At 42.6% G+C, this 21,655-nt stretch overlaps 6 protein-coding genes across 10 annotated transcripts; 3 read left to right on the top strand and 3 right to left on the bottom strand.

Annotated features, from left to right (window-relative positions):
* Positions 1 to 322: 322 nt before the first annotated feature.
* On the bottom strand, positions 323 to 2,009 carry LOC121467059. Its single transcript, XM_041707878.1, has 4 exons — positions 1,968 to 2,009; positions 1,814 to 1,908; positions 1,566 to 1,734; positions 323 to 663 (listed from the first exon to the last, which is right to left on the bottom strand). Exons 1-4 carry the CDS (start codon positions 1,984 to 1,986, stop codon positions 323 to 325), a joined length of 624 nt encoding a protein of 207 aa, XP_041563812.1. The 5' UTR covers positions 1,987 to 2,009.
* Positions 2,010 to 2,640: 631 nt separating this feature from the next.
* LOC108142876 (trafficking protein particle complex subunit 12) lies at positions 2,641 to 4,332 on the top strand. The gene is made up of 4 exons (XM_017266950.2): positions 2,641 to 2,975; positions 3,045 to 3,629; positions 3,685 to 3,860; positions 3,924 to 4,332. The coding sequence occupies exons 1-4, from the start codon at positions 2,664 to 2,666 to the stop codon at positions 4,303 to 4,305; spliced, it is 1,455 nt and encodes a 484-aa protein (XP_017122439.1). The 5' UTR covers positions 2,641 to 2,663; the 3' UTR covers positions 4,306 to 4,332.
* Positions 4,333 to 4,636: 304 nt separating this feature from the next.
* Positions 4,637 to 10,866, top strand: LOC108142638 (mRNA (2'-O-methyladenosine-N(6)-)-methyltransferase). 2 transcript variants are annotated; one of them, XM_017266634.2, is made up of 5 exons: positions 4,637 to 4,807; positions 6,272 to 8,136; positions 8,199 to 8,324; positions 8,942 to 9,070; positions 9,125 to 10,866. In XM_017266634.2, exons 2-5 carry the CDS (start codon positions 6,287 to 6,289, stop codon positions 9,795 to 9,797), a joined length of 2,778 nt encoding a protein of 925 aa, XP_017122123.1. In that variant the 5' UTR covers positions 4,637 to 4,807; positions 6,272 to 6,286; the 3' UTR covers positions 9,798 to 10,866. The 2 variants fall into 2 exon arrangements, with proteins under 2 accessions (XP_017122123.1, XP_017122124.1); XM_017266635.2 differs by lacking the exon at positions 4,637 to 4,807 and having other exon boundaries at positions 6,023 to 8,136.
* A 228-nt stretch (positions 10,867 to 11,094) lies between these two features.
* Positions 11,095 to 13,192, bottom strand: LOC108142639 (peroxisomal membrane protein PEX14). The gene is made up of 3 exons (XM_017266636.2): positions 12,924 to 13,192; positions 12,565 to 12,867; positions 11,095 to 11,818 (listed from the first exon to the last, which is right to left on the bottom strand). Exons 1-3 carry the CDS (start codon positions 13,032 to 13,034, stop codon positions 11,390 to 11,392), a joined length of 843 nt encoding a protein of 280 aa, XP_017122125.1. The 5' UTR covers positions 13,035 to 13,192; the 3' UTR covers positions 11,095 to 11,389.
* Positions 13,193 to 13,865: 673 nt separating this feature from the next.
* On the top strand, positions 13,866 to 15,659 carry LOC108142554 (peroxisomal membrane protein PEX16). The gene is made up of 2 exons (XM_017266492.2): positions 13,866 to 14,086; positions 14,146 to 15,659. The coding sequence occupies exons 1-2, from the start codon at positions 13,975 to 13,977 to the stop codon at positions 15,060 to 15,062; spliced, it is 1,029 nt and encodes a 342-aa protein (XP_017121981.1). The 5' UTR covers positions 13,866 to 13,974; the 3' UTR covers positions 15,063 to 15,659.
* Positions 15,585 to 21,290, bottom strand: LOC108142552 (serine/threonine-protein kinase PITSLRE). 4 transcript variants are annotated; one of them, XM_017266490.2, is made up of 4 exons: positions 20,941 to 21,279; positions 19,678 to 20,050; positions 16,431 to 18,714; positions 15,585 to 16,271 (listed from the first exon to the last, which is right to left on the bottom strand). In XM_017266490.2, the coding sequence occupies exons 2-4, from the start codon at positions 19,689 to 19,691 to the stop codon at positions 15,735 to 15,737; spliced, it is 2,835 nt and encodes a 944-aa protein (XP_017121979.1). In that variant the 5' UTR covers positions 19,692 to 20,050; positions 20,941 to 21,279; the 3' UTR covers positions 15,585 to 15,734. The 4 variants fall into 4 exon arrangements, 3 of the variants coding, with proteins under 3 accessions (XP_017121979.1, XP_017121978.1, XP_017121980.1); XM_017266489.2 differs by lacking the exon at positions 19,678 to 20,050; XM_017266491.2 differs by lacking the exon at positions 20,941 to 21,279 and having other exon boundaries at positions 19,671 to 19,788.
* Positions 21,291 to 21,655: the final 365 nt, after the last annotated feature.

The raw sequence follows: 21,655 nt of genomic DNA, 5'->3' as shown, positions 1-21,655 counted from the left end.
GTACAACAAAAAATAAACAATTCAAAAACTCTGGGTAAAAAACTAAAGAACAAATTAATATTATAGTGAAGTGACGGGTTTTTTCCTAAAATAAAAACACATTTCGACTTAAATCATATCTCAAATTTTCGACATTTAAATCATATTGACATACTTAATCATATCTTAAGCATACTCAACAATTTTTAGTTAAGTTAACATAAATAATATAAATTCAAAGTATATAAGCAAGGAAAGAACGTATTTTAAACATAAAACTAAATTCGAAATCTCAGAAAAAAATAGATCATTGAAGGGTGTTTAGTTGACTTTTTGACTTTAGTTAGTTGTATTTCATTTTAATCTCGGACAATGCAATTCTCTTATTCTCCTCCAGTTCTAATTTTCTGACAAGGAATTGGTTTTTAACTTTATTTTCCTCAATTTCTGCTGTCTCATTCGTTTTAATCCGTTGAAGGTGAATATTCTCGTTCTGCAATTTAGCTGTCTGAGGAGAGCTTTCCCTCCTTGAGATTCTCGGCTTAGAAGTACCAGCTTGATTCTGTTTTTCATCGGAGCCGGAAGAGCTATTGTTTTTATTCAACGCTTCTAAAGTTTTAAAATCGGAACCAAATATTTCAACTAGCTGATCATAATATGGGCAATAACGGTCACGTGCGTAGTCTGGAAAACAAAAAATATATTTAACATTATTTTTAAAAATTAAAATGACGGTTTCTTACTTATGTATGAATAATAAACAGATAGGTTTATGGTTTTTTTAAAACAATTTTTTTCCATTTTCTTGTACATTAAGATATTGCCTTTTAATTTGTAGTGAATTACCCACAAACGTCCTTTTTAAAATAGGTGAAAATTGTTGATATATATCTGCATCACTGGTGGAGACGATCTATCCATGACGGACAGTTTTAAGTCTCTCAGTTTAAAAGCTATCCGGATAATCACTCCCAAAACTCTTCTATCTATTGCAGTATCGGACGATTTTATCTTATCATTAACAGAGGAACAATCGGAAAAATATTTGTACTTTTAATACAAATGTTATAAAAATCTCACGACAGTATAATATAGCTGTCATTGAAAACAAGACTGAATGCTATAGACGAGTGCCCCGTTACTATGCTAACCAATTTAAAAAAAAATATGATAACTTCTAAAATATTGGCTTGATCGATAGACCGATAAACACGTAAAGCCTCATAACTAAAATCTTCTGTGTCTAAAAGTACATACTTTTCAACGAACACAGTATTACCTTTTTTTACACGAGTAACGGGTGTAGATTTGATTCAGAAAATATATTATTTACGATTATATAAATACGATGCGAGCGTCTATATCATATGGTTTCCATAGGAAAGATTTATCGTAAAATCTACTTAACTTTATTTTTATAAAAACATAGAGAAATTGATAGTTGTTCTGTAGAACATCACATTTTTTAGCTGCAAGTATATAAACTAAGGCCTGTCGAAGCTTGCTTGCTTTCTTATTAAACTTGTTCTATCCACTGAACAGAGGATTCGACGAAATTGTATGTTGTTTTAGAAATATTCCCTTACCTATTGCCATTTCCTTGTTATTCCGCGAAAAGTCAACATTATTCAGCCAAGAATTTGCTCTTGACAGCGTCATTTTTAGGAATTGCAGTTCGGATCTCATGTTCTGCCAAGATCCTTCGATTCCCGTTTCCTCTATCATGGTTTCGAAATACTTTCTGGCAGAGGGCATCTTAAACACAAAATACATACATATGTACATCTCAATTACAAAAAAAAAATTAATTAAATAAGGGCTAAGATCCATGTACCGGTTGTCCTTTTTTCCGCTTGACGAAGTTAAGCATTTTTTTAATGTCTGAATCGCTTAATTTCTTGTAGAGAGATCGGTCAATATTAAATTTTTCTGGAAGTATTCAATATATTATAATGTTGCTAAGTTCAAACAAAAGTGTTTCAACTTACGGATTTTTGCGTTCGACATTTCGGGGAATTCGCCAATTTGAAGGGGACGCGATACTAATTTTTATGAAAAAGCTGTACGCGGTTCTAGTAGTGATGGTTTGAAAGACCAGTAATCGATAGGAAATTAAAGTGCCACTTTTTTATCAAAAATGGGATAAATAGTGGTCAGGCACAAAGTATCCTGTGTTTTGAATTTGGTCACTTAATGAAGGGATACGAACCAAAACTATTTGATTCAGGTTTTTCTTACTTAATTGTTGTTGTAATTAATTTAAAAACGGTAATTTTAATTTTATGAAAGGGTGCTATCCTTCCTAAACGAATGAATCGTTAAAAATTCAACATCAATTAATGAAAGACCCAAATTTGTGCCCTTTGAATTGGGAATTGTCAAAGTTGTCTATTTAAAAAAGCGGTAAATTAATCATATAATTGAACTTAACAATATGTTTTCCTTTTAGATAAGCTATTAATTGTTTTTCCTTTTTCAAAATGATTTAATTACTTAAAAGTTTAAGGTCCTTAATAATATAATACATATATTTTAGCCCACAACTTTTGAAAGACATTTTTAAACTTTACATACTGGTTTTGAACATGTAAACTATTGGCGCCAGTCAGAGCCGATATTTTTTACTTACGCAGCGACGATAGTGCCATCTCCAATAAGTTATCGAAAAACATTCAGCAAAAGACATGTCAAATAAAATAAGCGAATATTTTGCAAACGATCCGCCCAGTTTTTTCGATGAGCTGGCCAATAAATCCAAGTCCAAGGACGCGTCAGCAGAAGTCACTTCCACAGGCAACAGCAACACCAGTTCCAGCAGCAACATGTTGTCCAACACCTTCACCGGAGTTTTCCAGCCACCCGAATATGTTGAGACACCTGAGGCGGCAGAGGACTCCATAAAGGTCAGTGACGAGGTGCGAAACCTGTGGGAGCTGCCACGGGAAAACGAGACGGTCAAACTGATAATGCCCGGAATTCACCTGCAAAATGATTTGGTAAGTTGTCGCTTCCAAAAGAGAGGGGAATTTACATTGGTGTTACTCCATGTTATTTGATTTTTTCAGACCGATCCTATCAGCGTGGCAGTGGCCCAGCACCTGGGAGAAGCCGAGTTGTCCTATCGTAAAATCCTCCGCGTCGATGATGTCACACAGGATGAGCGCGGATTGAGAACCTTAATCCATGCCGGTTGCTATCGTACGGCTGTGAATCTAACTGGCCGCCTCCTGACCATTTACGGCCAGGGATATGGAAGATCTGGTCAGCCGGCCAAGCATTCGCCGCACTCCCTGCAACTGTGGTTCACCCGACTAGCCCTCCTCGCCAAACTAGGCGAGTTCGAGCTTTTGAACGCCGAGGCGGAACCTTTTGGCCAGCTCAGCAGTCCCGATGTCTTCTACGACTTCTATCCGGAGATGTACAACGGCAAGAGCGGTTCCATAGCATGCTTTTCGTTCAGACTTTTGCTCGCAGAGTTGCCCATTTACCTGGGCAAACCGCACATCGCCTTGGACAGACTCTCAGAACTTCATGTGACCAGTCGGGAGATCAAGGAACACTATGCAAATCTGCGCAACAAGCAGGCTGAAGAGTTTTGGCAAAGGCGATGCGAAAGGGTCCTGCACTCAATTATCAACTGTGGATTAATGGTAAGTTTGAGAGTCAAAATGTTAATAAAATACTTTAATAACATTCTACTTGCAGATGAAGAAATTCAGTATGATAGACGACATAATGGAGGGAACTCTTCTTAAGCGGGGAAACCTTAGCAAGGAGGAGCAGCGTTTCTTGTATTCCGCCTGGGGACGCATTTATCTCCAAATCGGTGATATTTTTGGAGCAGAACAAAAGTTTGCCGTCTCAAGAAGATTAAGAGAAATGTAAGCTATAACTACACAAACCAAAGATATTTGTATTTTAATAATTTCTTTAATTTAATTTAGAAACTCCTCTCCAGATCTAAGAGACCTGGTGGACAAAGGACTAATAGCTGTGGCCAAAAATGATTTTCCCGAGGCTTATGTGATATTTCAGAAAGCTCTGCACTTGGATACCGGCAATACAATGATTCTGAACAACATGGGAGTGTGCCTTTTATATGCCGGAAAGCTCAAGGATGCTATAAACCTTTACGAACGGGCTATTAACCTGAATCCCCAGAAATCCCTGAACGAGAGTTTGCTGGTCAATCTTTCGACTTTATACGAGTTGGAATCGAACAACTCCAAGGCGAAAAAGTTCAACTTGCTGCGGCTTATTAACCGTTACAAACCAGATCTCAACATAAGCATAGAAATTTGTCTAAAACTGCAGGCGATAAACTAAAAATAAATTATTGTTAAACATTCCAAACATTCATTGATCGATTCAAAAGAACATATATTTGAGTACCAAAAGAAATCAAAGTTGAAATCTTTTGTTTTGCACCATTTCGCCGAACTTGTGCATCTAGAAATTTAAATTTCTTTTGGAATTTTTTTGTGTTACATCTACTGCTATTTTATTCCTATTTGAAAAAAAGTTATTGAAATTCGATATATTAAGGGTATGCCTACAAAACGTAATAAAATCAGCAAAACTATCGGGAACTATTAATCGCGCCAAGGCAAGCGATAGGGCGGAAGAGAGCGTGCAATCGATACTTCGCGCATATCGCCGCAATGCCATCTCGATTCGACTGCCCCGAGTTTCGTCGCTGAAAAAGAATTTGAGAAGAACTTATTTATACATTTTCATAGAAAATCGCGGGAATATTTACGTCCAGAGCACGCCTAAATGTTTGCAAACACGTAGCGCGTGTTCATCAGACTAGGATAGTTGAAACTAGGTGAGTTTTGTGGCGTTTCTGGGCGTTTCGAGCAGTACGACCACACGATGCCAGGCAGCAGGCGTATATAAAATGGAAAATATTGATGTGCCTGTGCCTCGGTGGGTGCAAAAAAGAAAGTGTAGAGAAATTTTCGTTGCACCCAGAATGTTGTTTATTTATCCAGCGCAGTCCCACTCCCCCTCAAACGAATTAAAAGTTCGCCCATTACGAGTTCTCCAATGGATTATGTTTTTTCTTTAATTTTTAGCGAAATTTTGGGTGCATTAAAAAAGCGCGCCATTATTTTAGTGCTATGACGTAGCCGTCGGGGCCACGAAACCAAGTGTAATTTTTTTTTCGCAATTGTTTATATGGCGTGCATAATATGCCTGCATTGTGTGCAGGTGTGCGTTTGTGAGCCAGCGAGTGTGTGTGTGTGTGTGCGAGTGCAGCAAATTATTTTGTATATTTTTTATTCTGCTTGTGGCGGTGCGCATACGCTTGGTACACGCTCGTCAAAACATATACACATAACCCAGGCAGAAAATCTCTATTCTTTTGCAATTTGTTTTGATTTCTCGTTCGTGAGAGAGCGCGTTTTTTCGCTCTCTTTGTCTCTCTCTCTCCCATGCGCACCGCCTCTCTCTTTGTTGTTTCAAATATGTGGGCGGCAAATATAAAGTTTTGTTTGAAAAGGACTGAATTCTGTCTTTTGGGATATCCAGACTTTATTAAAATATTAAATTTACTAGTCGCCCCACGGCCCCCGCACATTGTTTCTAACGACTCTTGCGCGCCCCCGATCTCGCTCCGCTGAGTGTCTGTTGCCGACTAACGGCAGTTATAGCTCTCTGGTGGTGGTTTCTTCGATTCCGATTCCGAAGCGCGCTCACTTCATTATCTGCTGCGATGGCAATGCTTAGTTGGCCTTTTTTCCCGCTAGAACTGGATTTTAGTCACCCGCGTTTCATTTCAATGGTTTCTATAAGACCCTTTGACTCACATTTAAAAAAATAGGTTCGAGTAAATCATGTTAAAAATATTTTAGGTTCGAATGCCTCAGCTCTTGTACTGTTAAAATGATCTATTTAATCTAATCTAAAACGGAAAAGCTCATGGGGCTCTAGACTCCTATGGCTCACGACTAAAATGGCTCAAAGAACAGTTCAGCATTTAAAAAGTTACTTCGGTAAATTGACAAGATTCTCACAAAAGTGCCCCATATGTCCTGGTCCACAAATATTTTTTTATTTTTAATGTTTTGTTAAAAGTCAAAAGATATATACTATTATGAGTAAAAAAATAATAATAAATAATAATTCGCCAAAATAAATAATTTGCCATCACTGAACATTGATTATCGTTTCTTCTCGCTGTCTCGCTTTTCCCCCCACCCCTTTTCCAACAAATCAGCCGCTCTTCTCTCGCTCTCCTTTCCTCTCCAATTGTAAACATTTGTTATTGTTTACCTCGCTCTTGCAGAAATAATCCCGCAGCATGGCAGCTAACAACAACAATAGCAACATACACAACCTGGTCGCTGGCACGGCGACGGGGGGCATGCCCTCGTCCGTGATTGCGTCGACGGGAACTCCGGGAATGGGATCCTCGCCGGCGCCCGTGGCCTCCAGTTCCTCAACCTCGTCAGCCTCCTCCGCCGCGCAGAGTGCTTGGGATCAGCTGACGGCGAGTGCCTCCAACAATATGTCACCCTCACCCACGGCAGGTGCTCCCACGGTCACTGGGCCCATATTACCGGACAACCCGGGAAGCGGGGCAGGTAGTTCACCGGTGGCCAGTTGCTCCTCCCCATCAACGCCCACGAAGTCACATGGTCCCTCGCCGTTGGAGAGCATGGCCCATACGCCACAGGGTCCTCCAACTCTGGGACCTGGTGGTTATGGCGAGGAACTCACTGCCGAGCTGGTTAACCAAGGATGGCGCAAGTTCTGGTCGAAGCGGGAAAACCGCCCATATTACTGGAACAAGGTAACCGGCGAATCGCTGTGGGAGATGCCCGGCACGAGACCGTTCGATCCGCTCACCGATCCCTTGGGCATCTGCCATGCGGGCGGTCCCACGCCCATGACCCCCAATATGCACCAGCAGCAACAGCATCACCATCATCACCTGAAGCGTCGGCCGTCGGACGACATGCACATCCATCCCAATCAGCAGCATCATGTCGGCGGGGGGCCGCCGATGAAGAAGTTCGTTCTTGCAGGACCCTGGGACCTGGAGGTGTGTACCAATGCGGTGATTGTGGAGCGACCGCCGACTCTCCTGCCACAACCACATCCCGAAGTGGAGGCTGTACGGGCGGCCTTTAGCATGAAGTTACTGAAAACCTACGAGGATCTGTGCATGCGCAGGGAGAATATTAAGGCACCCAGAGATTCCTTTATTCGCTGGCTAATGGAACGCAAGGTCATTGACACCGGCTGCGATCCGTTGCTGCCCAGTAGCTGCCTGCCGGAGATCTCTAGCTCCATGTACCGCGAGATCATGTCGGATATACCCATTAAGATTGTTAAACCCAAGTTCACGGGAGATGCCAGGAAGCAGCTTTCCCGCTATGCAGAGGCAGCCAAACAGATTATAGAATCCCGATCGGCGCCGGCTGAATCCAAGAAGGTGGTCAAGTGGAATGTGGAGGACACGTTCCAGTGGCTAAGACGGACAGTGGGTGCCAGCTACGAGGATTTCCAGGATCGTCTAGCCCATTTGAAGCGGCAGTGTGAACCCCACTTGGTGGAGACTGTCAAGAGTTCGGTGGAAACCCTGTGCGTTAAGATCTATCACTTGTCGGCGGATCATGCCCGCAAGATCCGGGAGCGCCATTTGCAGCTTCTGAAGGAGCACGGAATCCCTGAACCAACACCTCCGCCGCCACCGCCGCATCTGAAGAAAGTGTGGTGCTATCCCATACAGTTTGCCGTCCCATCGCCACGGATGCCAACGATCGAGTATTTGCAGGATCGCGACCACATGATCATTAAGTACACGCCCGCCACGATCAATCAGCCGGATGCGCAGTACATCAACCTCACCTATCTGCAAAAGCTGGAGCAGCTGTATCGGCACAACTGTTTCGATGACAAGAAGTTCGATCTGTTCATCGGCCGGGTGTGGTGTCTGCTCAAGCGGTACCAGACCTTCTTGGGCAATGCCCTGAATTCCTCCCAGGAGGCGGAGCTCACCCAGGCGGCGTTGCCGGTGCCCGTGTTCGAGTGTCTACATCGACACTTTGGCGTCAGCTTCGAGTGCTTTGCCTCGCCATTCAACTCCTATTTCCGGCAGTACTGTTCGGCGTTCGCCGACACGGATGCCTATTTCGGCTCCAGGGGGTAAGTTGGCCAATAAATACAATTAAATTATAGCTAACCAATGGTCATTGGCTACGTTTCAGCCCATTTCTGGACTTTAAGCCCGTTTCCGGGTCCTTCCAAGTGAATCCTCCTCATTGCGAGGAACTGATCGAGGCCTCTTTGCTGCACATCGACAAACTGCTCACCGACACCATGGAACCACTGAGGTAAGATTTAAGGACATGTTAATTTAACTTCAGTCAAAAGTTTGCCTTGTAGGGAAGAAGACATTTGTAATAATTTTAATGTAGTAATCAGAATTGTTAGACAAGTTAAAATAGCCATTTCAATTTGTCCATCCGTTTCCAAGCAAACCATTCTTTCCAAGCTAAACCGGAAAAATTATTTTAAAATATATCTTCGTTATTTTTAAACATATAAACATATACCCATGGTCTTCCAAATAAAATAAAATCAGATTGGCACCTCAGAATACTTACAAATATTAATTGACTACAAAACTATATTATATTGTCTAGGAAATATTGAAAAAATATTGCAAAATCAGCCTTACTTCATCGTTTTAAAATTAAATGGCCAACTAGCAGTATATAGTGGATTTGTAGAATATTAGATTTTTAATTTAAATGCAAATGTGTTAAAACCTTAGTTAATTAAGGGTTTTGTAAATACTCATAGATATAAAGCAATTTAAAAAGTGATTTCCTTTTGGACATTCTAAAATTATCTATTAATTTCAATAACAAATTATTTGTATTTCATGTTTTTTTCCTAGATAAATATTCTTAATAATCTCACAATTATTTTCTTTACTTTAATCCAGCTTCATTGTGTTTCTGCCGGAGTGGAAGAGCATATCCAAACTGGACGAGAGTATGTACAAACGGCGCTCCATGGTGGTTTTGGGCATGGCCCACGAGTACAGGCACGGCTACCAGCACATGTTGCAAAAGTAAGATATAGAAAAGGTTCCCCAAGAATACTAACTCATTTCATTTCATCGCAGATCCGATGTGCTTATCAAGTGCATGCAGGGCACCCAGGTGGTGTGGCTCCAAAACAGCGCCGGCTATGCGCGCTGGGGACCCAACGAGATTCGCGTTGAGGCGCTTCGTGAGGCCTTTCGGCCGCAACGCGATCGGGAGCGTGAACGAGCAGCAGCAGCGGCGGCAGCTGCTGGCGTAAACTCCAGCCAACAGTCGCCAGCGACACCTCCATCGGCCGCATCCACCGCTCCAACAACAATCTCCAGTACGAACAGTGGAGTCAACAGCAACAGCTCCTCCGTAGCCATTACAACGAGCGCCAGCAGCAGTCCATCGCCGGCTGCCACTTCGTCCTCGATGTCGCCATTGTCACCGCACACGCCCACCGGTAATCCGCCGCCCCAGTTTCCGCTGACCATCAGCAACACGAGCAGCAGCAGCAATCTAGTGGCTGCCTCGCCCACGATGAGTGTGCAAAGCGATTGCTCCTCGCCATCGTCATCGACTATGTCCCTCTCGCCGGCTCCGGCCTCGGGAGGTTATCCGGATGGCGGGACATCCGCCACAGCGGCAGCGGTGAGCATTACGGCCACGGCGAGCACATCGACGGCTGGTGCCGGATCTGCCTTTGGCCAGGCCAACAGCATCAGTAGTTCCGCCTCCACACAGGCGGTCATCAATTCAGCCGTCTAGAGGGGATTCTTTTTAGGATCCTTCAATCCATACATGGGTCTATTTTGTCCACACTATCTGTGCACTTTCTGTTAGCATAAATTAGGGATACATATGAGAAGGAAACAAAAACCAATTGGGGTAAATGTCACACGACCAGCCATGTTACCAATTTTATGTCGATTTTTGGTTTAAATTTGCGGAATCGGAAACGATATTGTGGTTTAAAATCTATGCCAGAAAACACTGTTTTCGATTTTTTTTTGGTAAAGTACAAACTTATCAATTCCGTTTTCACACTTATTGGAATTACGAAACGCAAAAACACGCAACATTTTGTTTTACATTTGTTTGCCATTTAAAAAAGTGTTTTCAAATTTACACACTGCTCAGGCAATCCGATAAAATTTTGCTCACTCGGAATCGAACAAATTATGCTCATCCGTATTGCAATTTTTTAAATTCCGTTTGCAGCAAACATAATGCTTTAAAATGCTTAAAATGCAATGTTTTGTTATACATACTTTCTATTTTTTTTTTTATCAAAGTTTGTTTTTTCAAATTTATACATTGCTCGGCCCTTGGCAGCTGGTATTACCCCAATCGCAAGATATAATTAATTGTAAATATGTTATATTTAATTTGAAATAGCTGATAAATCCCGGCCTGGCCGCTGTTTATCTTATGTATACCCAAAAAACAAGGGCCAAGATACCCCACAAAAGACTCTAATTATGCATACTTAGTATGGATAGGGTATGGTTCTCTATCCTTGTTTCAGGGTATTCCGCAATGGTTTTCCATTCACAAAACGAAACATCAAATAAAACACACATTAAAACGAACTATGAAGCCCTTAACAATCTTTTGTGAGACTATTAACTTACTAGGATATATATATATACTTTAAATAACGGCAGAAAATTATTTAATTACTAAATTATCGTATGTACAAATCGATAAAAATTAACGTAAGTAGCGAAGAAAGTTAATTGAAGACGAAGCGAAATACGGAAAGCGCAGAGAACCAAATTTGTAATAACAACAAAATGATAACTACGCACCGCACAATAAATAAATTAATTAAAAATCATTTAGGATCTGAGTGGACTCTTAGAAGAGTTTGTATTAAACTCATTTAGGAGCGCCGCTTAGCATATTCTTAAATCAAACTAAAGGGAATTTAGCCAATTTATAGAAAGTAGCACTCGGTAAAATTTTAACAAACCAATAATCGTCTAAGTCGAAATTAATTATCTAAATCGATATGCTACCCCCACCCCGTATGTACCGATAAAAAAAAAACCACACAACAGCATTTTTGCGCTTATTAAACAGTTTCTTTAAATTCAAACCTGTTATTATGTAAACATTTTTTATTATTACATTATATAGACATCGTATCGCATAAGTGTGTATATGTGAGTGTGTGTATGTACTTTTGGATATGGATTAGCTGTTGACTATAAAAAAAAAAAACTTAAATGCTATAAACGCAAAGCAAAAAACCAAAAAGTCTTAAAGGCATTAAAGGGCAAACTCAATTTACAAACGTTCTGCAGCTTAACTATATACTACATCTATATAGCCAGCCTCGTATTCCAACTACTACATTACATGATCTCCAAGCTGGAGTCACTATTCTTGGTGACCACCTCGGTCTCCGATGATCCGGATCCGGAGCCAGCATCATCGCCCTTCTCATTGTCGTCCGACCCGCTGTGCCGGTGGTGATGATGCGGAGAACCGGCCAACTGCCAGGCGGGAATGGATGGCACTGCCAGCGGGGCCACTGGGCCCGCAAACTGTTTGCGGTTTAACAGCAGACCCTTGATGGCGTCCAGATCGCTGCGGAAGTTGCTAAACTCGCGATTCAGCTGCTGGGCATGTTCCCTCTGCTGGCTGGTGATCAGATCCCTGACCGATGAGATCTCCTTATTGAGGTCGTTGGTGCGCGTCTCCACCTTCTTGTCAATGTCGTCCAGGACTTCCTCGACCGGCTTCTTCTTCGGCTTGCCAAACAGATAGGGTGCAATGTATTTCTGTAAGCAAAAATAGTGTTGGTTTTCGTAATTAAGTGGCTACTTTTATCAGTTAGTTTACATTATTCATTTTGTTTATTCATAAACTTAAAAGCAGGGACCCGTAATCATTATAAGCGATATTCAAAAAAATTACAAATAATTATTATTTTTGAAATTTTTTTGATTTTGGTCAGAAATAATGATTAATTTTTAGTTTTATTATATTTTTCAAAAAATATTCATTAGCGATATTATTTTGCATAAAAATAATTTTACAATTTTAACAAAACTTTTTAAATATTTTTTTTAAGACCCCCTTAAAGTAATGGTAGAAAAAGAAATATATTTTTGTTTAGTATAGTCTAAATGGGTAAGTAAATACTTAATATCGTAAATATTCCGCACTGTCACCTTTGAAGATTTATGTGGATTAGCTCGAGAATTTAATCTTTGGACTCTCACACCGATTTATGGAGCAAATTCAAGCACATCTTTGTTGATGTTAGAATATTTGCATGAAAAAGCTAAGTTAGATAGACATATCTGTGTAATTTAGTTTACTGAAGAACAATACTTACTAAATATTTTAAAATTTGATAGATAATATATGTTATGATATATGTTAAGATATGTTTTAAAATAATTCTAAAGCTTTATTCTGAGAGCAAAATTTCATGGAAACCTATAGTTAAATCGTCCGAACATAGTAACTTAAAATTTATAATAATATTATCCTTAAAATAAGGAATCACGGGTTCACTCACCTTCCAGAAGAGGTAGACCGCATAGACCACTCCGCTGAAGAGGGCCGTCGAATGGATGATCTCGCGTATCCGGCCAAAGACCGTCGGCTGCGGCTGTAACGCCTGCAACTGGGAGCCGATGCTGATCACGGTATTCGGACTGGGATTCAGATTGTTGGGGTCTTGGGTGAAGACGCCGGCCCGCTCGCAAGCCAACTGGATTTCGTGGGCCGTGAGACCTTTGGACCGTAGGAACTGCTGCTTCTGGATAAGCGTCGTGTGCCGCACTTTCGTGTTCTGTAGAAAACTTACTGCAGTGGTTATCTGCGGCGGAATAGTCGGATTAGAGATTAGACAAACTCGAGGGGGTTACATATTACCAGCGATTCTCGGGGCAGCAACTCCTCTCCGCCGGCCTCGAAATCCTGCTGCATGGAGGTAGCCGTGGCCATGATGGCTGTGTCCCCGGTGTCCGTGTTGTTGCTGGACATTTGTATATCGACTCTTAATTCAATCTTGCCAAGCTAATCTACACGAAAACAGAGCGACCCCGATTTCAGTCGCTATTTTCAGTTTGATCGCAAAGTAGAGCTGCGAAACTATCGATGGCACATCGAGGTATCGAATTTATACCTTTCTGAGCCAAAGACTTGGGCTCACACTGAAATCCTTATCGCGTTAGGGATTTCACGATTACAAATGTATTTCAGATGTTCTGTGACGTCACAACCTAATAGAAATTTTTATGAGTTTTGTGACGGTCTTGGGAACATTTTTAAGGTGAAAGATGATTGGTTTTTTTTAAGTTTACTATTTATTTATTTTATTTGAAAATAATTACAAAATACAGGAGCTATCTAAGTGAGCCGCGCTGAACGGCCAAAAAATTTCGTCGCTGGAAAATTGGTCAATATAATTACTATTACTATTTATTTATTTTATTTAAAAATAATTACAAAATACATGAGCTTTCTAAGTTAGCCGCGCTAAACGGCCATAAACTTTCGTTGCTGGAAAATTGGTCAACATAACAGCGATGAACTTCTTGTTTACAGAAAATTTTCGTTGTGAGCACAAATGCATTATTTGTCTTAAAATAAAAATTTAACTTGGAGAGGCATATTCATAATTGTTATGCTAAATTATCTGCATTACAGGTTTAAAATATCGCTTTTATTTTTTTCCGAGTAACGACTTGAAATAGAAAAAACTCTCGCACCAATTTATTTGCCATAAGCCATGTTTGGGCACCCCTGTTGTAAGCGATATTCGCAGTAAACCTTGCGTCACCTTCTGATTTTTCCCATGAAAGCACTAACGCGTTTTATAAAATCCAGAACACCACAGCTGCGCCGATTTGATTTACCTGCAGGCCGCATTTCCTCATTTTATTTTGGTTTTCCGAGGAATAGGCGTTTATTTCCGGATATAATGGATACTCTAAAGGGCATGCTGAAGGCGTACGAGGCGTGGGTGGCCAAAAACCCGGATGTGGTGGGTGATTTTGAGACCACTGCCAAGTGGGTATCCTACTTTATAGCAGGTGAAGTGAACTCATTGTTTACGTAGACGCCATAAAGTTAACATTTGGCCGGATTCCAGGTCGCATTTCCTCTTCGAATGTGGTCAGTGAGCTGGTGTACACGCTGTCCAATATGCTGGTTTTCTACAACGATCGGATCATCGAACGGGAACGTAATGCCCGGGAGAATTCGGTGATCCAGCTGCAATCGAAACTTTGCTACCGTCTAAAGGTCACACTGACGACACTTGAATATAGCGAGGTTTTCATCGAGATATCGGCCCGCCGGCTGTTCGGTCAATCCGGCAAGTGGCTGGTGATAGCGCTAATACAGGCCTTCAAGGCGGCGGGGCGTTTCTTTATCTTGAAGCACTCCACCTCGGATATAATCACCTCGCCACCCATCGCCTCACTGAACCGAAGGGCACTGGGCAAGCACAGGAAGTCTTCGGCGGATGAGGTGCCCTCCACCAGCGACGCGCTGCAGTCCCAGCACTCCATTACCTTCCAACTTAAGCGATCCGGTCGAGTGATCCGTAAAGTGGAGGGTGCTCCACCGCTACAATATCGCGATTTTAAGCTCCATGTGGACAACAATGAGGCGGTGAAGACGCAGATCCCAAAGAAACTGCTTCAAGCCGAGTACCTGTATATATCCAAGCCACTCATCCACCTGGCCGCCATGGGATTGTTCGGTCAGCGGAGCTGGAAGCAGTATATGGTAGCTCTGTCCATCGATCTGTACAGCATTCACCTGTACCGCCAGCACCGCGATCTCATGTCCAAACAACAGAAACTGGAGCTGAGCCGGCGATGCATCAACATTATGTACTTCCTGGTCCGATCGCCGTTCTACGACAGTTTCACCAAGTCCAGGCTGGAGCGCGTCCTGGACTTTGTGGCCACCAGTGTACCCATTGCAAAGGTGGTGGCCGGACCCCTGAAAGACTACATTCCCACGTGGCAAAGCACTTACTTCTACCTCTGGTCCACTTAGGTATTCTGGCGATACAGTGAGAGTATTCCCCCATAGGCTAAGTTTTAAAGTTGCAGGTGTGGATGTATTGGGTGTTTACAGAGGGTGGGTCGATTTTTGTTGCTTAGCATTGCAGAAGAGGAAAGTAAATCCCTGGACAAATAAACTAATTGCACCTAAAATTCTTAAGATAATTGGATTAACATGAATTCATTTTGAGAATGCCAAAATAAACAATTTTTTTACGTTGTTTCATAAAGCTAAACCTTAGTTTCAAGAGCTTTCAGATAGCCAGAGTCTTTAATTTGTATTATTATTCTTATAGAGATTTAAAAAAAATAAACATACGAATAAGTCGTTAGAAGTTGATGCAAATGAAACATCTTTTTTGAGTGAAGGTAGACGAATAAAGTGAAGGGGAAATATGTAGTTCAAATATCCAAAAATTACTTTCCAACTACGATTTTCCAGATGATCCTTAAATCGACCCACCCTAATTTGAGGGATCGCTGATATTTATATAAAAAATGCTAATTGATAGAATTGTTTTGTATGGCTTTTTAAATTATATATGGAACAATATTTTTACACATACAATTAAACGAAATTTTTCACTTACATCGCTAACTATACATAACAATTAATAGTATCGTAATGGTAATTGGCTAAAAACACACAGAATCCAACATCGAATCAGAACTTCAGGCTGAATCCTGGTCCCATGGCCAGCTGGCGTTGCGTGAGCCCGGAGTTCAGGACGAATCCTGTGCTGGCCGACGATCCCCCAGCTCCGTGGCTCTTCTTGTTCCCGGTGATAATTCCGGACGAGAGCTTGTTTCCCGGACCGACGGCTGCGATGGGTTCATCGCGGCCCAGCTGCTTGAACTGCGAGCCACCGGACGGCGGTTTGGGTGACGAGGCCTGCGCCTTGCGAGCTCCCAACTCGCTCTTGGCCGGCCAGGTGGGAAACATGGATGGATCGATGGGCAGTGGCAGCTCCTTGAAGTAGCCGTGCTTCAGGGCCGCGTCGGCGGTCAGTCTTTGTTTAGGATCGAACGTCAGCAGGCCCTGCAGCAGCGACAGTCCCATGTCGGAGGTCTTCTCCTGGAAGTGCTTGCGCAGCTGCGAAACGGGATATTCTGTGAACTGCGAGTTCTGCGACAGCATGTTCTTCACGGCGGGCAGCTCGGTGTAGCCGGGCCAGATCTTCTCGTTGGGAGTGCCCAATTCCTGGAAACATAAGAAACCAAAATAAAGGTTTAGTGCTATCAGAAAATAAATTCTAAAAATTATCGCCTTAAATGTGATCGAATATAGCTTAAAAAAACTATTTAAGAAAGTAAACTATTTAAAATGCTTCTATGATCGATATGGTGATCTAAGTCCTACCTTAAAGATCCTGTTAAGCTCATCGATTTCCGATTTTCCCGGGAAGAGTGGCAACATCTGCAGGAATTCGGCGAAAATGCAGCCCACCGACCAAACGTCGATGGGCGTGGAGTAAACGGGCGAACAGAGGAGCAGCTCGGGGGCACGGTACCATAGGGTGACCACAAGCGAGGTGTATTTCTTGATCGGTGAGCCATACTCTCTGGCCAATCCAAAGTCGCCCACTTTGAGGATGCCCTTGTGGGAGAGCAACAGGTTGGAGGTCTTCAGGTCGCGATGCAATATCCAATTGTCATGGAGATGGGCCACCGCCAGCAGGAGTTGCTGCGTCAGGCACTTGACTTCTCCAGGGAAAAAGCTCTGCTTGCGGTTTTTCATCGTCTCCATCAGCGACTTAAGGTCATGCTCCACATAGTCCATCACAATAAAGATCTTGTCCATGTTGGAGCCGACAACGATCTCGCGAACGGTAACGATATTCGGATGTTGACCCTTGAGAAGGGTGTTGATTTCCCTGAGCGATGTGATGGGAAAGCCCTCCTTTTCCTTCTCCATTTTAAGTCGCTTAAGGGCCACAATCTCGTTGGTTCTTTTGTCCTTAGCACGGTAAACCACGCCATAAGTTCCCTCCTCAATACGATTGAGGCACTGGAATTCCTCCACAGAGCGGCAGCCCTGCACACCGGGATAATAGTTGGGCAGGGGCACACCCTTGTCGTCGCAAGGAGTCTGCTCCTCCGGCAATTTCAGTGCCTTGTCCTTCAGTTTATCCTCGGGCTTCTCTTCCTGCTCCTGTTGCGACATGCCGCGCTCCTCGCTGCGCGTACTACTGCTGGGTGAAGCAGCTGTTCCTGCGTCCTGCCGGTCCTCCGCATCCTCGAGGCTGCTCTGGCTTCTGGAACGAGATCGAGAGCGACTGCTACGACTGGACTGAGAACTGCTCTTGGAACTGACAGAGCGGGAACGCTGGCGCTGCTTGGGCGACTTGTAGAGTTCACCCACGCTGAGTGGACTGTCGGGCAAGGGCAGATCCTCGTCGTCATCATCATCCAGCTGGGGTTTGGCTTTTATCTTGCTCTTCTTTTTGCTAGCATAGCTTTCATCGCTGCCCGACTCTGTGCCGCTCTCGGCGCTGTCTTCTTCGGGATCCTCCTCGTTGGAGTCGCTCTGTTCGCTTTCCTCATCCTCATCCTCATCATCCCGGATGACCTCAACAACCTCTTCCCGTCGCTTCTTGTGCTTGATCTCCTTTTCGTAGTTATCCGGCTTAGATTTCCTCTTGACTTGAATGTTTAAGCCAGCGGTTACGCTTGCAGCCACTGTCGTTGGACTCAGTGCATCACTGTGCTCGTTTCGCTCTCGGAGCAACTCCCGACGAGCTTCCAGTTCCTCACGAGCCGTCTGCTTCCGCTGGCGGCTATCACGCTCGGCGGCAAGCAGTTTCTCCCTGCGGGCCAGCAATTCCAAGTCCTCGGGCACCTTTCTTCTGTTGACCTCCACCTCTTCGCGCCATTTGCTGCGATGCGACTTGTGCTGGTGTTGATGCTGATGTTGGTGCTCTGGCTCCGGACTGTCCAGCAGCTCGATGACGCGATCGTGACGATTTTGCTTGTGGCTACTCCGACCAGATCGCTCACGTTCCTTGCGTCCACTCTCCCGCCGCTCACTCCTCTCGCCGCGATGCTCGTAATTCTCCTCCGTTTCGTAGTCCTTAACGTAGTTATGCCGCTTTTTAAGCAGCCTGGAACGCAGGTCTTGCTCCAGGCTCTCCGCATCCTTGCTCTCCGCGTATTTGCTGCCTCGTCGCGGTGGCTCCTCCATGGGATAGTCGCCGTGGCGACTGCTCGAATGGTAGCCCGAGGGATAGGAATGGTAATCGCCACGGGGAGCGGCTCGAGCTCCGCCTAAATGCTGATGATGATGATGGTGATGGGCAGCATAGCTGGGAGCCGGCGGCAGCGGTTGCTGCTGTTGTTGCGGCGGCTGTGGGTAGTGGTAGGCGTGGCCCAGGTGATGTTTCGGATATGCGGCAGCCACATTGCCACCCCTTTCGCGATGGTGGTGATGGTAGTGTTCCTCCCTGTTCCGATATTCATAGCGATGATCACGATCCGGTCCTAATCCTCCGCCGGCGCCTACATCTTCACGGTCCTTGTGGCGTCGACGTTCGCGGGAATGTTTCTTCTTCTCACGCCTGGACCCGGAGCCCAGTTCCCGGCTCGCCTGCGGTGGTTGTATGTACAGAGCATCGGCGTCCGCCTCGTGCTCATCATCTTCGCCTCGGCTAAAAGTAAGAGAGAAAGTCCAAAATTATGGTGTCATGTTTTAAGTGGTGTCCCATCTGCTGATGATTCTGGACCGATGCCTGACGTTGACCCAGTTGACCCAGGCGCTGCTCTGACCATGTTGCTTGTAGCAGGTTGCACGTTGCTGCAGTCGGTGTTGCGGATTACATTTTACACTTGCCCTTGGAGGCCATTTAAAACTCGAGTCCACGCTAGCTCTGGAATTCTTTCGAGATTAGATACAAATTCTTTGGTGCAGTACATAAGCGAATTATTTAGTATTTATTTGAGGCAATCAGTTCGGAGTTGCTCAGATAAATGGAGGTTTTATTCCACAACTGAACACCAACGAGTGCAATTAGGTGGGACATGAACCATTTCAGAAATCATGGAGACAACAAGTAATTTATATTGATTTGAATATTAAAAAAAGTGTTAAGCTTCTAAAAAAAACATGATACATTAATTTTTTTTATTTTCCTTTTTAACTAAGGCCTTTAAAATTCCGATTTCCAAAAGTTTTACAAACAATAAATCAATATAAAACTAATTAAATGATACATTGGTCGTGTAAAATCCGCCAGTTGCTAGATATACTTTAAGTAGTACCATAGAACTTACATTGTATTGGCCTGCGTTAAGAAGTTAAAGTGAATCAATTACTTGTTGCGCCCAAAAATCAAAACGCCCCACCATTGAGAGCATTCAAATGGAGTACTTACCTGATTTTGGGAATCCCGTGACTATTCCATGGAGCTCGTTGCTTCGAGACTCCCAAGGGCTGTAAAATGCAAACACTTACACAACTGACTGCGCAACCTGCTGGGAATGGGAGTTATCTTTTGAGAGACAGAGAGACACGAAAGACATTGAGACAGGACTTGGAAAGAGGCATTAGCAAAGATAGTTTACAAATATTGTTTGTGTTTGATTCAATTGAGTTACAGGTTATTACAATTTACCGCCAGCAGCACATGAGAGAGATCGGATCGATCGATCGGTTCGGAGCTTATCGGATCTCGTCTCGATTCTCTGGTGTTTGGTATTCGATTCTCGGAACACATTTAATGAGCCAGCGGCGGGTCAAGCGAGATTAGCGTGGTTGGCTTGAGAAGATTCGATTCCATCTGCCGTTGACACTGCAGGTGCACAGTTTTAAACTCGAATTTTTCATAACTGCTGCTTGCACATTTTTCTTTCGTTTTCATTTTCATTTTGGTTTTGGTTTTGGTTTTTATAATAGCTTTGTTGGTTTTTTTTTTATTATGATAATTATTAGGTATTGTTGTTGGCCATCGCGCGCCTCGGTCATGGGACAAGTACACACTTTTTGGCCTATTTGCAACGAAAAAATTCAAGTCAATTAAAGGGTTCAATAAATTCAATAAATTTTTTAATCGTCATAAATTGGTTTTGTTTTCATTGGTTTGGTATTTTTGTTATTATTATCAAGGAGAGCAAACAAGCACGAAAGGAATGTTGGGATGATTTATATATATATATATATATATTGGGGGCGAATGTATATTTTTACAAACGCAAATTTACTTGCAATATTATAGAATTAGCATGTACAATTCGTTATAGTCAACAGATCAAGATGGTGGGGGGAAAATTGTCCACCCTCTGCATACACACACATGCAACAGTTATTTGTACGAGTGCGTTCAAAATTTGTTCTTTGTCTTTGATTGATATATAATATGGTAAATTCGGCATTAATTTCTTTGAACAAAAAAATTTGAAGCAAACAAATTAAACAAACGTAATAGATAAGACATCTTCTAATTGAAAAAGCAAAGAAAAAAAAAAACACTTTCAGTTAAATTACCTTACTCAAGCATAAACTTATAACATACTAACATACATCCTAAGCAAAATTAAAAATTTCATTTTATATTAAGTACAAAGCAAACTGTTAATGCTCCGATTCCTTAAGTAAGCTTATAGTAAGGTAAATAAAGTGGAATTTGCTATAAAACTATTCTTATCATTTTTGAAATATTTGTCACTAGTATTGGGACCGCAACTGTTTGTGGATGAGATATGGCAATGCCGGGGTATCGCTAAAATATGACAGGAATTTTTAACGGGATTCCCGACGCGTTGCCAGCACTCGTGTGTATATGTACGCCTCTTTGTGTGTATGCAGCAACAATTTTCCATGAATCGCATATTGAGAATCGAGTCTCGAGGTTTCCCAGGACCCCCTGGATTATACACACCTGTGATAATGTCCGTCGTTGGGGCTCCTCAACTGGCCATCCTCGCTGCCAGACGAATTGACCATTTTGTAGCGCGCTCTCCGCAGATTTATAGCCAATTAAAATTGTCAATTGCACGGGTTGCCCTTGCGTTGCTGATTCACGTAATTTTCGGCAGGTTTCTGCGGCGTTCGCCTCGCTGCCGATGGGTTCAATCGTTTGGTTGGCGGTTAATCAGCATTTAAGTGATTTAGCTCTGTTTTTCGGTGGTATCTCACGCACTTGAGTAAAAGTCGTCTGCGTTTTTTTCTGTGGTGGAAATGTGAAATTCAGCGTTTGACAGCACGCAAAAGCAAAATGGCGTCGCATTAGCTTGGGGCTGTCAACTCGGCACAAAAGTCAGTGCTAGCAGCTGATCCGTCAGCTGCTGCGATTTCCAAGTGCACTCACGCACGAGGTTAGTTTACATTTAAAAATATTTATAAAACTTATCAGATTTGATTGAAAAATCATAAGTTAAGACATCTGAAATTGTATTTCAAAATAGTTCGTCTTAGGTAGTTCTTTTTTTTTTGATACTACATATTGAGGTATATTTTGTTATATATGGTTGTCTTGCTTATTTTTGATTAAAATAAAATAAAATGATGCTTTTGCAATATTGACATTCATAAAATAAGGACACTTAATGTTATTATTAACAACACAATTCAAATAGATAACTATAAATTAAAAA

This window comes from Drosophila elegans, unplaced genomic scaffold, assembly GCF_018152505.1.
Source record: "Drosophila elegans isolate 14027-0461.03 unplaced genomic scaffold, ASM1815250v1 contig_208, whole genome shotgun sequence".
NCBI classification, from domain to species: domain Eukaryota; kingdom Metazoa; phylum Arthropoda; class Insecta; order Diptera; family Drosophilidae; genus Drosophila; species Drosophila elegans.
This window is presented reverse-complemented; position numbering and strand designations above follow the sequence as displayed.

Excerpts from the sequence above, each read along its gene's own strand:
- LOC121467059 (XM_041707878.1), bottom strand. Across the intron at positions 1,735-1,813 it reads AGCGGAAAAAAGGACAACCG|ATGCCCTCTGCCAGAAAGTA; the intron begins GTACATGGATCT and ends TTTGTGTTTAAG. Across the intron at positions 664-1,565 it reads TAACAAGGAAATGGCAATAG|ACTACGCACGTGACCGTTAT; the intron begins GTAAGGGAATAT and ends TTTGTTTTCCAG.
- LOC108142876 (XM_017266950.2), top strand. The coding sequence starts at position 2,664 with ATGTCAAATAAAATAAGCGAATATTTTGCAAACGATCCGCCCAGTTTT. Across the intron at positions 2,976-3,044 it reads TTCACCTGCAAAATGATTTG|ACCGATCCTATCAGCGTGGC; the intron begins GTAAGTTGTCGC and ends TGATTTTTTCAG. Across the intron at positions 3,630-3,684 it reads TTATCAACTGTGGATTAATG|ATGAAGAAATTCAGTATGAT; the intron begins GTAAGTTTGAGA and ends TTCTACTTGCAG.
- LOC108142638 (XM_017266634.2), top strand. The coding sequence starts at position 6,287 with ATGGCAGCTAACAACAACAATAGCAACATACACAACCTGGTCGCTGGC. Across the intron at positions 8,325-8,941 it reads GACACCATGGAACCACTGAG|CTTCATTGTGTTTCTGCCGG; the intron begins GTAAGATTTAAG and ends ACTTTAATCCAG. Across the intron at positions 9,071-9,124 it reads TACCAGCACATGTTGCAAAA|ATCCGATGTGCTTATCAAGT; the intron begins GTAAGATATAGA and ends ATTTCATCGCAG.
- LOC108142639 (XM_017266636.2), bottom strand. The coding sequence starts at position 13,034 with ATGTCCAGCAACAACACGGACACCGGGGACACAGCCATCATGGCCACG. Across the intron at positions 12,868-12,923 it reads TGCTGCCCCGAGAATCGCTG|ATAACCACTGCAGTAAGTTT; the intron begins GTAATATGTAAC and ends ATTCCGCCGCAG. Across the intron at positions 11,819-12,564 it reads CGGTCTACCTCTTCTGGAAG|AAATACATTGCACCCTATCT; the intron begins GTGAGTGAACCC and ends TTTTGCTTACAG.
- LOC108142554 (XM_017266492.2), top strand. The coding sequence starts at position 13,975 with ATGGATACTCTAAAGGGCATGCTGAAGGCGTACGAGGCGTGGGTGGCC. Across the intron at positions 14,087-14,145 it reads GGTATCCTACTTTATAGCAG|GTCGCATTTCCTCTTCGAAT; the intron begins GTGAAGTGAACT and ends GCCGGATTCCAG.
- LOC108142552 (XM_017266489.2), bottom strand. The coding sequence starts at position 21,005 with ATGGTCAATTCGTCTGGCAGCGAGGATGGCCAGTTGAGGAGCCCCAAC. Across the intron at positions 18,715-20,940 it reads AACGACGGACATTATCACAG|CCGAGGCGAAGATGATGAGC; the intron begins GTGTGTATAATC and ends TCTTACTTTTAG. Across the intron at positions 16,272-16,430 it reads AGCTTAACAGGATCTTTAAG|GAATTGGGCACTCCCAACGA; the intron begins GTAGGACTTAGA and ends TTATGTTTCCAG.